The sequence below is a fragment of the Tursiops truncatus genome, chromosome 3 (genome assembly GCF_011762595.2).
Source record: "Tursiops truncatus isolate mTurTru1 chromosome 3, mTurTru1.mat.Y, whole genome shotgun sequence".
NCBI lineage: Eukaryota > Metazoa > Chordata > Mammalia > Artiodactyla > Delphinidae > Tursiops > Tursiops truncatus.
Genome location: NC_047036.1, coordinates 158946138 through 158963514, shown reverse-complemented (window position 1 = coordinate 158963514; position 17377 = coordinate 158946138). Strand labels below are relative to the sequence as shown.

Below are 17377 nucleotides of genomic sequence, written 5' to 3'. Positions count from 1 at the left end.
TCAGGGCTGGCCCACAGAGACTTGAGGATGTCGGCCGTTCAGGCTTGTTTCCCGAGTTCCCCTCCCTCCTCAAAATGCAGGGGCTACTTGGGCAGTATTTCCGGAGCAGAAGGCGGATAGGGGGTGAGCTGCCCGTCCCTGGAGGGGAGAAGGAGAACCAACTGAGGTCGATGCTGAAGTTGAGGTGAGGATCCGAGGACGGTTGCATCTGATTCCAGTAGCCATAATTGTGTCAGCTGTATGCAAAGCCCTGTGCCGAGTGCCTGACACCCATAGGTTCATTGAATCCCCTTCACTCCACACCACACAGCAAGTTAGTACCTCTTACTGTCCCATTTTATCTTATAACTTGGTTTTGAGTGGCTTTTGTCATGATGATTTTTATTTCGAATCTTTTTTTTTTGAATCCAGATTTCTCTGGATTTCCCTGCTCCATGGCTGTGCTCTTGGTCCTCTATATTTTATTCTAATGTATGTATATCTAGGTTTACCCATGGTTTGTGTGTCCAGTGGGAGATTTGTCCCCTCAGTTGCTGCACCTTTGGTCCTTTCCCCACTGGTTTGTGAACCCACCTTTAATTTAAAGGGGTTCTTACAGGGGCACTGCTGTTGGTTGACAAATTCTGGAGATACGTTTGATTGTCACAACTGGAGGGGGAGGTGCACCTGGAATCTTGTGGGTGGAGTACAGGAATGCTGCCCGACACCCTACAGTACACAGGACGGCCCCCGGCCCCCACTGCAAGGAGTAACTTGGTCTCAAAAGTCAGTAGGGCTAAGGTTGGGATACCCTGTGTTTTAGACAAATCCCACCTCTTCTGGGCCTCTTTTTTTGGCGGGGGGAGGGATGTCTCTGGATTCTTTCTGTTTGTGTATTCTTGGGAGATGGCATGCTGTTTGGTTTTTTTTTTTAAATAAATTTATTTATTTATTTTTGGCTGCATTGGGTCTTCGTTGCTGCACACGAGCTTTATCTAGTTGCGGCAAGCGGGGGCTGCTCTTCGTTGCGGTGTGAAGGTTCCTCATTGCGGTGGCTTCTTTTGTTGTGGAGCACGGGCTCTTAGGCATGCGGGCTTCAGTAGTTGTGGCTCACGGACTCTAGAGCGCAGGCTCAGTAGTTGTGGCTCGCGGGCTCTAGAGCGCAGGCTCAGTAGCTGTGGCGAACGGGCTTAGTTGCTCTGCGGCGTGTGGGATCTTCCCATCCCGGGCCAGGGCTTGACCCCGTGGCCCCTGCATTGGCAGGCGGATTCTTAACCACCGCGCCACCAGGGAAGTCCCAGCATGCTGTTTTAATTGCTACCACTTTATCAAGCACCTATTTGGTGTCTGGGAGAATTACTTGTCTTACACATGAGGAAAGGGAAGCTCGGAGTGAGGTTTCTTCAGCTCAGTTAAAATGGTAGAGCCCAGGCCCACTCCAGAGGCAGGAACCCTAATTACCATAGCAGCCAGAGTAGCCAGGGGCTCAGTAGTGGAGGCCAGGAGGCAGGTGGAACCTTAGCCCGCCCCCTGCAGGACCTGGTTCTCTGAGCCACGATGACAGGCAGGTGACGAACCCAATGAGGCAGCGGATCTCACCAAGTCCCTAAACCCACTGGACTGCTTTGAAGAAGCAAGTTCTGGAAAATTTAAGTGATCCTGCCACCACCTCACCAGGATAGTGGCTTGGCACTTACTGAAGCTTTTTGCATAAAGAGCAAAGAGGTTAGTGATGGGGTTAGTGATCCCATTTTATAGTGGAAGAAACAGGTTCAGAGAAGCAACACCAGGAGGCTCCAGTCACACAGTGATGCCAAGGAGAGCTGGTGTCTCACACCCACACCGCGATGACCTCCCCAGCTCTGCCCACCCCTCAATACACAAGTCGGTACCTCGAGAACATCCCCGGTACCTCGAGAACATCCCGACACCCGCCGCCTTCCCCCAGAGAATTTCCGCCTGCAGGGCTGCCTCTGGCTCAGTAGGGCTCTGAGCCGAACACTTTACCCCATGACGGTTTAATCTGATTTCCTCAGTGACCCCCTGAGGTAGAACCTCGCACTTTCCCCATTGTGTACAACTGAGGACAGTGAGGCTCAGACAGAGAACTTGCTGGTCCAAGGTCCCACAGCTGGGAAGCAGCGAAACCTAACTCTTGAGCTGGGCAGATTCCCTTCATGTGGCTGAGGAAGCCCCCAGCCCAGCCTACATTGTGGGTCCCCTGTGTCAGGGAGATAAAAATGGACTCTGTTTGCCCAAACAGGACCAAACTGCCAAAGCACTGGCATATTTCAAAGCACCAGAGTGTTCCAAAGAACCTTCTGGTCTACTTGTTCTCCTCCCACATCCCCTTATTCTCCACCCATGACAGGGAGCTCACTACCTATCCAGCAGTTCCATCTGTAATAAAATCCTCCCTCAGCCCGAGGGAGAGATTGTCCTGCTGCTCCCCCACCAGCCTTCTGGAGCTGGAGATGGGGGGCTGCTCTCAGCGCGGGGCAGCTGGAACATTCAAACACCCTGATCTCGACCTAGGCTGGATGGCCAATTCCCCAGTGCTCAGCCACGGGCCTGGATGTCCTGGGGCCATAGCTCTCGCTCACCCTCAGCCAGGAAGACAAGGAGGGCACGGTGCAGCAGATGCACCCCCAAGCGGCGGCGCCGGGTGGGTGGCCAGCTGGCCACCACTCCATAGCAGTGTCCTTGCTTCTGGTTGGTCAGCGTCTGGATCCCTGGGGAGATTAGGAGTAAGGTCACAAAAGCAGCCTCCAGGAACCCCAGGCAGAAGTACGTGCCAGTAAACCCACTGGGTACTGCCCTCGAGCAGGGATAAACCAATGGAGCAAAATCTGTGCATGTGCAGGTACATCATTGGTGCTCAATAATTGCTCATTGAATGAATGAACAGCCCTGAGGGGCAAGGGGTGAGGGAATCGGTAGATCAAGTGCCCTTCATGTGACCACCCCCCCCCCCCGACCCCACAAGCCAGGCACCTACCTAGAGCATCCACAAGACATGCTTCTCGAGTGTAAGCCTCCACAGCAACCACATGCTGGAAGCAATGCAGGGAGACAACACCGCGACCACTGGCCCAGATGTCTAAGATCTGGCGCACCTTGGGGCAGGCCTGGGGGGAGCCAGGGCAGGGTCAGAGGTCTGCCCCCCAACTCCCTCCTTCCTCTACCTGCCCGCAACTGTGCCACCCCTGCCATGAACCTGGTCCTTATCCTCACACCTGTTTTCCTGGCCACCCTCGGTGGCTAAGGGCCTTCCAGAGGTGGACATTCGGCCGGGTCCGTGTTCCCTTGCCCACGTAGAAGATGGCATGGACAAAAATCCGAAGGCATTCAGCCAGGGTCAGTGAGAAGGCTCGGGCTGGAAGGTTCTGAGTCTTCCTAGATGAAGTAGGTGGCTCAGAGAAGGAAAAGTGACGAGAGTCGCCCCAGAGGCAGTCTTTAAAGACAGAGCAACCCACGCCCAGTGACCCCTATTTTATAAAAGGCAGGGTGGGTGGCTGTTCGCCAAGGACACTCAGCAGCTTGAATTGGATCCAACTGCCTTTTATAGATAAAGAAGCTGATGACCAGAGAGGGCCAGTTTCCTTCCTAAGGACACACAGCAGATAAGAACCAATCTCAGAATTTTCCAGTTCCCACTTCTGGGTCATTCCTGTTCCAGGTACCTGGGGTCCAGCAGCAGATATGTGAAGCTGGACTTCATGACCCCCTCCCGCCACCGTCTGGTGGGTTCTGGCTGCTCAAACTGCTTGGCAAGTGCATCCTCATCTGCCTGGGCATCTGGGATACGGCCGGTCCGCAGGGCTTTGGCCAGCTCTGGGCTGTGCCCTGAGAATTCTAGGCCTGGGAGGGGAAACTGAGTCAAGAGAGACAAAGGAAAGGATGGTTCCCAGAGATGAAGGGAGAAGTAGGTTGCACTGAGAGCCACGGGTCTCCGAGGACTCCTGGAGGCTCCTTGGACTCTGGATACTAACCACGAGCAGCCTGGGCTTCTTCTAGTGGTTGGAGGTAGTATGGCCGGGTGAAGGACGTGATGGGACCGCGGCTCTTGCCAAGTGCCCGGAGCCCTTGCAGCAGCTCCAGGTCAGACGTGGTGGGGTCCGGTGGGCACTGGCAAGAGGTGATGGGGTCCCTGCCACCTGTGGCGCTCGCCTCATCCTCTGTCAGCCAGAGGGCAGCCACATCACTGTCGAGGGACAACTGGTCATCTTTTGGGATGTGTAAGTCAGAGGGTCCAGGCAGTGGTTCCCAAGGGGCACTATGGGCTGGGCTCCTCTCTGGGAAGAACTTGGGGGAGGGGGAGGCATCTGGCAAGGTCAGAGTCAGGGCCTGCAGACGGGCATTTAGTTCTGCCTCCCTGTCCTCCACGAGGGCTCGATGTTCCTGCTGTGGGGTACCCGAAGATCTTGGCACCCTCTGGGACGGTCGGACACCAGCCCAGGGGGACATGTGGGCAGTTGGGTCCTCAGCTCCAGAGGCCTCAACTGCGGTGACAAAGGAGGCAACTGAGCTGCAGTCCCAGCATCCTAGGGGGGACTCCAAGCTGCCATCTGTGCCAGCAATCTCAGGGTGGGCAAGGAGGCTGGGGGGTCCAGGGCCAGCCTCCAGGCTCATGTCCTTGTCATCACCTCTGCCCAGTGTTGTGGAGTCCAGTGTCACACTGGGAGGTCCAGAGGGGCTGATATTCAGCCCCTTTCCCCAAGGGCCTGGGCCTGGAGCAGGGGATAAGAGTGGGAGTCAGAGAGGAGGGGAGGAGGAAGTGAGAGACAAAGATGGAAGTCAGATCAGACAGAAAGAGGCGGCTGCAATCGCAAAGAGGAAGGACAGAGTCGGAGGCAGAGAGACGGACCAGAGACCTTAGTCGTGAAACAGAAACAGTGGGAGAGCGTGGATGTCACACACAGAGACCCGCAAAGCTAGATCAGAGGCTAAGCACCCCCAGCCGCACAGGCACCACTCACTGCCAGGCTTGGGCTCGGGCTCTGGCTCCTGGGGGTCTGCCCGGGTCCGTGTTGGGGTCCTGGTCCGAGCCTCCAGCTCCCGAAGGACACGCACACAGTTCTGGTGCCCCTGCTGCTCGGCCAGGTCCACAGGCCGGAGTCCGTCCTACATGGGCGCGGTCAGCAGGAGGCGCCCTCTTCCCTCCCTCTCTTCCTCCCTTCCTTCCTCTTTCCCTCCCTCCGGGTTTGCCCTGCTACAAACAGCGCTGGGACCCCCACCTGGTCGCGCAGCGCGGGGTCCGCTCCCTGGCTCAGCAGCAGCTCCAGGCCGCGGCGACAGCCCCAGGCAGCGGCCACGTGCAGCGGCGTCAGCGCCTCGGCCGATCTGGGGCAGGAGAGGAGGAGGGGTCAGTGGAGGAGGGAACTCGATCTCCGCCCCCATCCTCCCACCCCCCGCACGAGGCCTTGGCTCTCAGCACCCCCATTTCCGCCCTTCAGCCTGAGACACCACACTTGGAACCTAGATCCTGCGCCCTCGGGCCAGGACCCAAACCTCTGCTCTCTGACTCTAGAGCGCCTACCACCAGATCCGAACCTTTGATCCCCATTTGGCCTCAGCGCAACCTCATACCCCACCCTCGGTCTGGTACCCTGCCTCTGCCCTTGGACCCTCAAGATCCTTCCCCAGATTCCCCAAGCTCCGCCCCCGGGCATTGAGTCCGCATCCTTGAACCGTGGGACGCCCTCTCCAGGACTCCCAGGTCTTTCCCTCGGACTCGGGAGACCCCTCTCCGCGGAAAAGCTGCCCGGAGCCCAGACCCTGCCTCACCGAGTGTTGGGGTCCCCGCCTCGGCGCAGCAGGGCCTCGAGGCAACACAGACTCCGCGGGCGCTGGGCTCTGGCCGCCAGGTGCATGGCCGCCGCGCCATCCTCAAGCACCAGGTTGGGGTCAGCACCACGGCGCAGCAGCTCCTCCACTGCCCTAAGGACAGAGGGTCAGAGTGGACCGCGACACTCGCCCCCTACCCCTGGCCCACCCACCCCGTGCCCTACCCTCACCGCAACTCCTCCTTCCGCAGCGCCGCCTGCAGCCGCCGCGCCAGGACTGTCGCCGAGCCCATGCCCCGGCGGTCCCCCAGACCAGCTGCCCGACCTGCCGATTTCCAACTTCCCGCGGCGCCCTTGTGCGCACGCGCCGCTCCGCCCCTCGGCCAGGGTCCCCGCCCCTCGGCGCAGCGCAGGGTCCCCAGCCAGGCTGACCCGCGACGCATTGTCGTCCACATCTAGGTTCAGGAGCTCTAATGCTGGCCCGAGCCTGCGACACCAAGTAGTGCCCAGTCAGGGCTAGGGGCAGCCGATAAGGTCCCGGTAGGGTGGAGGTCGTCGTGTGTGCCGTTATCTCTCAGAACCGCGTAAACACTAACAGCCTGCTGGAGTGGGTGGAGCTACGCTCCCGGGACCCGATGGTGCCAAGGCATTAGGTCTTACAGAACCATCTGCTGAGGCGGCCTCCATTAGCGCACGCAGCCCTGATAGTATGTTAGGCTTCAATTAATATCTCCCTCCTGCAGTGGCTCTGTGTTGCCCATTTTCAGTTCTGCGGAGTCGGGAGTCCATTACTTTGGAGCCCTGGGCCTCTTAGGGCTCTAGTTTCCCCACATGCAAAATGGGAGAATAATCCTTTCCAGGCTGGTGTGAAGTTGAACGAGGGGCCTGGCACACGGGTGCCTAATAAATCCTCATGGGAAGGAAAAGCTGTTTCTCGATAAAGCTATTTTTGTTTGATAAGGAACTGAGAAAACCTAGCTGGTAAGCTTTTTTTCCCCCACAATTGCTCATCATCCAGTAAGATAGTTGAGTGATGCACCTGTTCTATCTGTCTCCCTTCCTCTGGGGAGCACCCACACTATTACCTGATGGAGCTATAAAGCTTCCTTCCCAGAGAAGCTTGATGGAGTCCTGGCCAATCAGAGTGTACCACAGCTCTGGCCCATGACTGGCCCAATGCAAGGTTACATGACCTAGGCAAGGCCAGTCGTAAGGGGTGCTGGGAGAGCCCTCACTTCACCTGGGTTGGGATTTGGGGAGCAGTCACAGCCATCTCACCCCTTTCCACGGGTTGGGAGGAAAGCAGGGCACACTGAACACCAACCATGCAGGGTATTTCAGCCCTCCCCAATGGCAATGTCAGAGCACCTGGATACAGCAAAGCCTGAAGCTACACCATGGCTTCTTATCCACAAGAACCAAGCCATTCTCCTTTCTGCTCAGTGGGTGGGTTTTCTGTCACTTGCAACGAAAAAGATTCCAATTAACACAAGTTGATCGTTGTGGACCTGGGTTAGGGATTCTCAGATTTTTATTTTGATGACAAAAATCACACAGGGCACAACAAGAATCACAACTGAAAAACTGGGAGTGGGATATGGGCTGGGAAACATAGGGAATGGGTGTCCAGAGTCCCTGGGATGCTTCCTGGAATCCTAGGTTTCCTTCAGGGCTCCCCACGTGCCTTGGATACCTCCTAGACCTCCCTCTGGGGGTCCCACAGAGCCCAGTGTGAGAACCAGCATTCTCGGCCAAATGTTTCCTCGTATTAGAAGGTTGGATGTACAGGGATGGTTCAGACAGTGGCCTCAACCTCGGCAGCTTCATCGTCCTCCTCCAGCAGGCTGTAGGAGGCATGGCTTTGGCAGGGCCGCTGCAGTGGGTGAGCCAGAAGCTTGGCCATACAGTTGTGCAGCTCAAGGGCTGGCCCAGCCAGCGCCACCTCGTACTTATAGCTGGTACCCTTGGTATCCAGGCTTCCCATGAAGGCAAACATGTCCTATGGGGCCAAGGAAGGGCTGTTCAGGCAGAGGTTCCCCTGACAGGCCCTCCCTGTCCTGGAGGGCCTCCCAGGAGGGGGCCTCAGGAATGGGTTCCGAAGGGTAAAGAGGAGTTTTCGAGAAAACATTCCCACATTCAGCAAACATTTCCTGCCACCCACTCAGTGCTAGGGACCCCAAGAGGTCTCAGTGCTGGAGCCCCTAGTCTGGAGAGGCACAGTCGGATACAATGGCCTCAGCCCCCATGCTGATCTACCTTGAGGAGCAGGGAAGTTTTCTCCAAGTAGGGACTTCCCATTTGGGTACTGAAGTATAAGTAGGAGCTGGGCTCAACCCCCTCTGCTCACAGTTGGGTAAAGTGAGGCTCAGAGAGATAAGTGGCCGACTCGAGATGCCACAACTAGTTCAGGGCTGGGATGTAAAGGACCAGCAGAGCCTGGCAAGGCAGGGAGGGAAGCGTGCTCCAGGCAGAGGACACAGAGAAAGCGAAGGCAGGAAGAGAGAGAAGCAGGGAATGCTGGGGATGAAGTGGACAGGACCCTACATACTCATGGGCCACTGTCCCAACAGCCCCATTAGTTCACTGAAGACATGTGGGAAATGGAAGTTGAATGACCATGATCCAGCAGGACCAGGAACGCTAAAGAGAAGACTAATGGCAGAGCCGTGCGTGGGTGGGCAAGGATGGGTGACTTCCCTCCTCCTGATGCCAGGAGAGCACAGGTGCCTCTGAGCCTGTTGCCAGGTGCCACTCTGTCAGAGACACACTGTGTGACCCTGGCCTAGTTGCTGGCCCTCTCTGAGCCTGTTTTCCATCAGCACAGCTCATGAACTAGGGGGCTGGCATTAGATGCCCTGAAGTCCCTTAGTGATTCAAAGCCCCCCTTTCCCTCAAGGCCGGGGCAGGTGGGTTCGGAGCCATCCCATCTGCACCTACATCCGCCTGCCACCCACACCCACAGCAGCCTCTCACCTTCCAACTCATCTCCTCCTCCTTCTCGTCGGCGCCGTTGTGGATGTAAACAACATCAAAGAAGAAATACGGGCACTGGAACATTTTCTGCAGGGGAAGAAAGCCAGCCTTTGGGACTTTGGTCACCCCATGCCCCCATGATCACAATTTCCCAGCTACTGCCCAAGACTCTGGGAACCTGACTCTAGGCACCCCAGCTCCTGTGGTCAGGAAGTCCCTCCTAGTGTCTAACCACCATCCTGCTGGCTGTAGGCATCCCTCCCTCTCCCAGGCCTCCCTCACCTTCATGGGCTCCGTCAGGGAGAACTGGGGCTGGCAGGGTGGACGACTATAGACCAGGATGGTTCGGACGACGTACGGCGGTGGAATCATCTGCACATTCTCTGTGACTGGCAGCTCGGTCTTCTGTTGGCTGCGCCGCAGGGATGGGGGACAGGTCAGAGCACACCCTGGTAGCACACCCCTATTGTCACCCTCAGAGAGCCCAGCTCCTCACCGTGTATGTGAGGCCCCACCTGACCCCTCCCAAGTTCACTGTTGCCTCTGAGCCTTCCCTCTGCCCCAGCACCTCCCCAGCTTCGCCTTTCTGCCTGACCTCTCCTGCTCCATCAGAGGTTTTGCTGACCCCAAAGCTAGGGCCTGCTCAGGCCACCCTCAGCATCCTGAGCGTCCCCCATCACTGTGTTGAGCTGGACCTGCCCTACCAGGCCAGGAGACTCTGAAGCAGGGACCAGATCTTATACGCAAAGTCACTGCCCAGTTCCCCACTCAGCCACAGATGGTTCTCACACTGAGTACAGGGCACTAGGCAGGTAGAGGGCTAATGTCCTTAATATGTAAAAAACAAATCTGATCACCAACAAGAAAAAAGCCGACATCCCCCTAGAAAAACAGGTAAAGGGAACCAATAGACAAATTCACTGAAAGAATACTGAATGGCTTAAAAATGAATGAAAAGAAAAGCACAGCAAAATAAGATGTGGCCTCTTCCCACCTATCAGATGGGCAGGACTTTCAGGCGTGTGAGCAACCCCGGTGCTGGGGGAGGTAAACAGGGTTAATTTCCTGGGAAAGTGCTTTGGCAAAGTCTAGCAAAATTAAAAACACACACCACCTTGTTCCAGCCTGTTCTCCATTAGGAATTTACCCCATAGATTCACTTCCAAAATCTGCTGAGATGGGCAAAACAACCTCCTTGGCTACCATCAAGGGGCTGGCAAAAACAGGGCTTAGAATACTTGGGCCCACAACCTAAGAACCTTTTTCATTTTTAAACCGTTGGGAAGAAAGAAAACCAAAAGGAGAATATTTTGTGACAATCAGAAATGTGAAATTCAAATCTGTGCCTCCAAATAAAGTTTTATTGGCACACGGCCACGCCCACTTGCATACCTATGGTCTGTGGCTGCTTTCTAATTAAAATGGGCAGAGTCTGGTCGCCAAGACAGAAACGATGTGGCCAACAAAGTCAAAAATATTTACTATCTGGTCCTTTAAAGAAAAAGTTGGCTGCCTCCAGGTTAAAAGAAAGTAGTGGGTCTTCCCTGGTGGCGCGGTGGTTGGGAGTCCGCCTGCTGATGCGGGGGACGCGGGTTCGTGCCCCGGTCCGGGAGGATCCCACGTGCCACGGAGCGGCTGCACCCATGAGCCATGGCCGCTGAGCTTGCGCGTCTGGAGCCTGTGCCCCACAGCGTGAGAGGCCATGGGGGTGAGAGGCCCGCGTACCGCAAAAAAAAAAAAAAAAAAAAGTAGTGGAGGGACTTCCCTGGTGGTCCCGTGGTTAAGAATCCGCCTACCAATGCAGGGGACACAGGTTTGATCCCTGGTCTGGGAAGATCCCACATGCCGCGGAGCAACTAAGCCCGTGCACCACAACTACTGAGCCTGCGCACTACAACTACTGAGCCCATGCATTGCAACTACTGAAGCCCATGTGCTCTAGGGCCCGCATGCTGCAACTACTGAAGCCCATGCACCTACAGCTCATGCTCCGCAGCAAGAGAGGCCACCGCAATGAGAAGCCTGTGCACCGCAACGAAGGGTAGCCCCCGCTCGCCGCAACTAGAGAAAGCCTGCGCGCAGCTACAAAGACCCAGCGCAGCAGTCAATCAATCAATCAATCAATCAATAAGAAAGTAGTGGAGAACCACTGGGCTGTCAGAGAATAACACAGAGGGCGAGATTTGAGAAGGAACCTCTTTTGCAAAAATGCTTCCGGACAGGTAAGTGAGCAATTGTTCCAGTGAGAAAGGGTGAGAACGGAAGGCTTTAGGCCTCCCTAAAGGACTATTTCTGGGCTGTCTGGAGCTTTTACCCAGAAGGGGTTCTTCTCTTCAAAGGTGAACAATAATTTCCCCATGGGGGACTTACATGAGGCTGAAGAGACCTTCCAAATCTGGTGGGAATGCTAAGGAGAGCAGAGCAGCGCGTGGGTGGGCAGGGGTGGGTGGCTTCCCTCCTGATGCCGGGAGAGCGCAGGTGCCTCTGAGCCGGTTGCCAGGACACACGCTGTGTGACCCTGTCCCAGTCGCTTGCCCTCTCTGAGCCTGCTTTCCCTCAGCACAGATCATAAACTAGGGGGCTGGCATCAGATGCCCTGAAGGCCCTTAGTGATTCAAAGCCCCCTTTCCCTCAGGGCTAGGGCCATTCTCCTCATGGAGAGAGCCATGGGTGTCCCTGTCCCCCTCCCCTCATTACTGTTTTCTTTGTAACTCACAGGGATCATATTATATTTAAGTTCTGGGCTGCAGTGAGCCTTTAATGTTCAAGTTAATATAAAATGTGCTATGCCCAGGTTGGAGGGGCTGTAGCAATGATTGTGACTTTTCAGTCACATACGGACACTTGCTGAGCACCGACTGTGTACTTAGCCCTTCATGAAGTGTTCCCTAAGTGGATGCATTTTTGACATCCAGAGTCCAAATCAGCTGTTTTTGCTTCTGTATTCTGACTTTATCTTCACAGCGACCCTGTGGGGCAGGAGGTTTTGTGGTTCTCATTTTACAGATGAAGAAACTGAGGCTCAGAGACGTGGCTGGCCCAAGCCTGATGTGGCAGAGCTGGGATCTAGACCTGAGCCAGGCCGAGCCAGGCCGCTCCCCGGGGCTCCCTGTGTGGAAAGGATACTGAAGGTGGAGCAGGAGGCCGTCTCCAGGTCGTAGAGGCAGCTGCAGAGTTCTCGGGGATCAGAGGTCAGGCCGGACAGCTGCAGGGAAGCATGGGACTCAGCGAGGTGCTCCCTCAGCCCCAGGGGACCCCAGGGCACCCAGCCCTGCCCCAGCCTCACCCAGGCAGTGTCATCGTTCACCACCACCAGCGCGAACTCGTGGCTCTTGTCAATCTTGTGTTTTGTCCGCACGAACATCTCGATCATTTTCTGGGAGACGTTGAGGGCATTGGTTTTGGAGCTGGGGAGGGCCAGAGGGTGACCGGGTAGTTAAGGCCCAGGTCATGCGGCAGTGGGGGCAGCAGAGCCCAGCCGCGAACCCAGCCTAGCTGACCCCCCCTCCAGCTCTTGCCCTCTCCGATGGGTCCCTCTGGCCAGCCTGGGTCTCACATCTGATCTGTGGGAGGCACCCCACCTCTGCTCAGCCACGGGTCATCACGAGTGCCAGGGAGGGCAAGGCGGGCTCGTCCTCAGGCCCCATCCAGGCCCTGCTGCCTGACCCCAATGAGACTTAGCTGCTCAGGGGCAAGGGTTTTGGAGTCCGCCAGGCCTTGGTCTGAATCTGGCTCTGCCCATTTGCTGGGAGGCCTCGGGCAAGTCATTTTGCTTCTTGGAGTTTCCGAGTCATGGCTGTGACCTGGGTGGCGTGCGATCGCTCTCAAGTGCTTAGAACACAGCCCCGGTGGGCCGCAGCTGTATCATTACCAGTTATCACTGCTACTCTCCAATACCGCCAGGCCCCGGGGGTGAGTCTGAGAGAGACAGCCCTGCGTTTTTTGGGCTGGGCCCTTCCTAGCCATAGCTGCAAGCTCAAGCCCCCGAATATTCCTCTCACCTATTTAATGACTCTAGCTTTGGCAGCGACATTTCCTCCGACAGGTCCAGGCAGATGATCTGCAATGAAGTTGAAGGGTGGTGAGAGCTGTGACTAGCAGCACCGGGCGACTGAACATTAATGCAGGCCCCCACGCCACTCTGCTGGCCCTCTTCAAGCAGCCCCATTGGAAAAGGCCATATGATGACTCCCAATTCCCAGCTAAGCCATCCACTTTAGAAGGAGGCAGCTGAGGGAAAAGAGCACTGGACTAGGAGTCCAGGTTGATGAGTGAATAAACAAACCAGAGAACATTCAACACAGAAACAAGAAAACAAGGGAATAGTGGGATGAATTGTGGCTCTCTAAAAGATAGATCCACCTGGGACTTCCCTGGTGGCGCGGTGGTTTAGGAATCCACCTGCTAATGCAGGGGACACGGGTTCGAGCCCTGGTCCGGGAGGATCCCACATGCCATGGAGCAACTAAGCCCGTGCGCCACAACTACTGAGCCCGCGTGCCACAACTACTGAAGCCCGCACGCCTAGAGCCTGTGCTCCAGAACAAGAGAAGCCTCCGCAATGAGGAGTCTGCGCGCCGCGACGAAGAGAAGCCCCCGCTCGCCGCAACTAGAGAAAGTTCGCACGCAGCAACAGACCCAATGCAGCCAAAGATAAATAAATAGATTTAAAAGATATATCCACCTGGAACCTCAGAAAGTGAAATTATTTGGAATTAGGGTCTTTGCTGATGCAATTAAGGTAAAGATCTTGAGATAAGATCATTCTGATCTAAGAACAAGTGTCCTTATAAAAGAAAAGACTGGGGACTTCCCTGGCAGTCCAGTGGTTAAGACTCTGCGCTTCCACTGCAGGGGGCACGGGTTCGATCCCTGGTCAGGGAACTAAGATCCCGCATGCCGCTCGGCCAAAAAAAAAACAAACAAAAAAAAGAAAGAAAAAAAAGAAAAGAGAAGACTAGGAGACACAAAGGGGAAGGCTATGTGAAGACGGAGACAGAGATTGCAGTGATGCAGCCACAAGCCAAGGAACGACTGGAGCCACCAGAGGCTGGAAGAGTCAAGGAAGCCTCCTCCCCTAGAGCCTGCAGAGGGAACGTGACATGTTCATTTCAGACTTCTGGCATCTGGAACTGTGAGAAAATGAATTTCTGTTGTTTTAAGCCACCGCGTTTGTGGTAACTTGTTGTGGCAGCCCTAGGAGACTAGAACAAAGGGATTGTTTTCCAGAGTGGATCCTAAAAGACGATGTGTAAACCAAGGTTCCCTAACACCTCGAAGCCACTGGTCAAGCCCCCCACTTACCACTTTCTCTGGACAGTTGACCCTTGGCGTCCGCACCTGGACCTCTGGGGCTGGTGGAGGCACCTGCCACGGCTTGGGACCGGCTCCGGGAGGGTTGGCGGTCCCGTCGTCAGCACTGGCCGCCTCACCCTCGCCCTCGCTGCGGCTGCCCACACTGGCCTGGGCCCCCAGTGCCCGGTCCTCCGCCCCCTCAGGGTTGGAGCGAGTGCGGGGTCTGGGCTCAGCTGACTGCTCCTCTTCCTCCTCCTCCTCCTCTTCAGCGGGACTACTGGGCTCCGCCACCTCCATGGCTCCTGAGTGGCTGGATGGAGCAGGTATGGGGGAAGCCAGGATCCTTCCCTTAGGGTTTTTAAAAGCATTTGGTTATTGGGCAGGAGAACAGGGCATGAGTCGCTTACTAAAAGTAACTCCTCTCAGGGCCTCAGTTTCCTCATCTGTAGGATGGGTGCCTTTAACACTTATCAGCCCAGCATCCACGCTGACTCGAGATAACAGTCTCCCATTTTTTTTCTGTAGGGCTAACCCCTTCCCTCCCCCTTTTGGCTAGTGAGCCACTGGGAATGGCTCAGAGGTAGGGACAGAACCCAACACACGCCAGTGAGGGGCAGCTCTGAGGCTTCCAATAGTGCTGTTAGAGAAAAGGAACTCGTCAGAGTTGCAAAGCTGGGAAGTTACAAGTCGAGAGCTGCTAGGAGCCTCTTTTGCCTCCAAGAAGGAAAACAGAGCTTGCCTGTAATGATGCTCACCCAAAAAACGACAGATACACTTCTGAGCACCTGAATCCAGCTATGCCTAAATTCCCTTTCTTGCTTAAACCAGATTGAGTTGGGTTTTTTGTTACCTGAAACTGAAGAGGTCTTGGTGAATAAAAGAATAATAACTTCTAGCGTTCCCTCCTCCGCAGCGGAGCGCTGGCTGCCTAGGGGGTGTCTGCACACGGAAGGGGAGCAGATCTGGTATTACAATTCCTCTGAGGAAAAACAGGACGCTAGTGGAACAGTTTGCCCATCTGGGCAATGGGTGCGGGCTGCCGGGGATGGTCTCTGAGCCTTGCAGTCCCCACAACCTCTAAGGAAAACACAGCTTAGCTGCAGCAAGAGGGATGGAGGCTAGACTACAGGAGAAACCAGAGCTGAAGGCGGAAACCTCAGGGCAAGTGAGGGGCTGAATTTGTGGGGCTAGGGAAGTGGGGCCTCTAGGGACGGATCCCGCACGCTTTCACCACCCAACTCCTGCTCACCGTAGCGCGAGCCTGCCTCCGACTCAGCAGCAACTCGCTAGGAAACCGCCATCTTTACCAGCCGGAAATGGTACGGCGCGGCCGCCACGCCTCCTGGGAAATGTAGTTCAGCAGGCAGCAGGCCTAGAGGAGAGATGTATGGGACGAGGCTGGAGAGCCTTGGAAGCTGATAGGCTGATACTGTTCTAGGAGGTGGGGTTTGGATTGTGATAGACTGGAGAGGAGCTGAGGGGGGCGGGATCTGGAGTGTGATTGGCTAAAGTCAGATAAGGCGGAGCTTTTATGTTTCTGGCAGATTCGGACTGTGCGGGTCAGCGTTTCTACCATAACAAGGCAGAGTGGAGTTGGGCTTTCAATGGGATAGTCTCAGAAAGATGCAGAAGTCCTAGTTTGCAGTGTGATTAAATGTAGCGGGACTGAGTTGGGTGGGATTTAGAAGAGGTGGGGCTGATTGGTGATTAATAGAGTTGACTGAACCTCAGTGAGGGGTTTTTGCGGCAGAGGTGGGCGAGGTCCAGAGCCCAAGGGCCCTCCCAATTATTTAATTCTGCTCCTTATTTCACAGATATTTGCAAAAAATAAAAAATGCCAAGCCAGAACTATTTCAAACCACCCTTCCTTCTTCATGCACAGTTCTCCCTTCAGCTCCATAACCATTTAAAAACGGAGCCTCAGTTTCTTTATTTGTTAAAGTCTGCTAAGCCTGTCCACATCAGCCAGGCTCTGGTTCAGTGACAACCCAGAGGGGCTGTGGAAAATGAGCCTTGAAGGATGGAGAATTTGCTAGAAAAACAAGAGAAGGAAGGTCATTCCACGCAGAAGAAACCACCTGGGCAAAAGTCTGGAGGCTTTGAAGAGCCTTGGAGTGGTGAAACCTCTCACAGGTTAATATGGCCAGAGCAGAAGCTAAGAGTGAGAATTTCAATGCCGCGGGTACCCCCAAGTCAGAGAATTGCAACTTCTCTCGCTACTACCTTTGGGGACACAGAAACAGGAAGATTCAGCCTCATAGCTTCTGTCAGTGGGAGCAGGAAGATTCAGGCTATCCCAGGCTCTGCACAGTTTACACAGAAGTGCAGAAGCAAGGAAGGTGTGTTTCAGGCAGAGGTTAAGGCATGGCCAAAGGCACCAGGGTGTGAGAGAACTGAGAAACTTCAGCTGTTCACAGAGGAGGTTATAGCGGCTAGAGTGTGGAGTACACATTGGTGCCAGCCTCAGGCATAATTTTTTTAAAGACCTTGAATGCCAGGCTGAAGAGCTTGAAATGTTTCCCAAGGGCAATGGGGAGCTATGGAGGGTGTATGAGCCAGGTAGGTGAACAGTGAGATCTCTGCGGCCTTGGTGGGGAAGGGAGTGGAGGGATGGCTGGGGAGCCCAGGGAGGGAGCTGGGCTGGTATCCAGGTTGGGGAGGAGAGGCTTGGGCTGTGACTGTGGATGGAGATGAGGAGGAGGCCCTTTAGAGGTGGATGCAGGAAAAATGAGCAGGATGTAGGGACCATCTGGGCTCTGAGGAATCCAGCATTTATGGAGAAGAAACAGTAGCTGGCAGAGGAAGCAGAGATGGGATGGTCAGAGGTAGTAGGGAACAAGGAGGGTGCCTTATGATTCAGTTCCCGATGGTGCCTGGCCATGTGCAAATCGCTTGTTAAAATTTCTATAACACTGGAATATATGTATACACACACACACACACACACACACACACACACACACACACACACAATATGGAATATTACTGAGCCATAAAAAAGAATGAAATAATGCCATTTGCAGCAACATAGATGGACCTAGAGATTATCATACTAAGTGAAGTGAGTAGACAAAGACAAATACCATATGATATCACCTATATGTAGAATCTAAAAAAAATGATACAAATGAACTTATTTACAAAACAGAAATAGACTCACAGACATAAAAATCAAACTTATGGTTACTGGGAATTCCCTGGCGGTCCAGTGGTTAGGGCTCTGCACCCTCACTGCCGAAGGCCCAGGTGAGGGCCTGGGTTCTATCCCTGGTCGGGGAACTAAGATCCCACAAGCTGTGTGGCACGGCCAAAAAACAAAGGAGGGGGGACAAAAAAAGAAAAGA

General features: G+C 54.9%; 2 protein-coding genes across 7 annotated transcripts; both read right to left on the bottom strand.

Annotated features, from left to right (window-relative positions):
• Positions 1-81: 81 nt before the first annotated feature.
• On the bottom strand, positions 82-7145 carry ANKLE1 (ankyrin repeat and LEM domain containing 1). Of its 3 annotated transcripts, none has more exons than XM_073803032.1 (10): positions 5997-7145; positions 5767-5919; positions 5217-5322; positions 4959-5103; positions 3972-4709; positions 3663-3840; positions 3216-3375; positions 2978-3107; positions 2583-2711; positions 82-1230 (listed from the first exon to the last, which is right to left on the bottom strand). In XM_073803032.1, the coding sequence occupies exons 1-10, from the start codon at positions 6218-6220 to the stop codon at positions 1148-1150; spliced, it is 2046 nt and encodes a 681-aa protein (XP_073659133.1). In that variant the 5' UTR covers positions 6221-7145; the 3' UTR covers positions 82-1147. The 3 variants fall into 3 exon arrangements, with proteins under 3 accessions (XP_073659133.1, XP_033709767.1, XP_033709766.1); XM_033853876.2 differs by having other exon boundaries at positions 82-1154; XM_033853875.2 differs by having other exon boundaries at positions 82-2711.
• Positions 7146-7278: 133 nt separating this feature from the next.
• Positions 7279-15420, bottom strand: BABAM1 (BRISC and BRCA1 A complex member 1). 4 transcript variants are annotated; one of them, XM_019951215.3, is made up of 10 exons: positions 15283-15372; positions 14884-14972; positions 14043-14381; positions 12740-12798; positions 12025-12145; positions 11865-11943; positions 11109-11133; positions 9021-9150; positions 8739-8825; positions 7279-7764 (listed from the first exon to the last, which is right to left on the bottom strand). In XM_019951215.3, exons 3-10 carry the CDS (start codon positions 14328-14330, stop codon positions 7561-7563), a joined length of 993 nt encoding a protein of 330 aa, XP_019806774.2. In that variant the 5' UTR covers positions 14331-14381; positions 14884-14972; positions 15283-15372; the 3' UTR covers positions 7279-7560. The 4 variants fall into 4 exon arrangements, with proteins under 4 accessions (XP_019806774.2, XP_004322650.3, XP_073659135.1 ...); XM_004322602.4 differs by lacking the exon at positions 14884-14972 and having other exon boundaries at positions 15283-15420; XM_073803034.1 differs by lacking the exon at positions 15283-15372 and having other exon boundaries at positions 14884-14990.
• Between the last annotated feature and the right edge of the window lie 1957 nt (positions 15421-17377).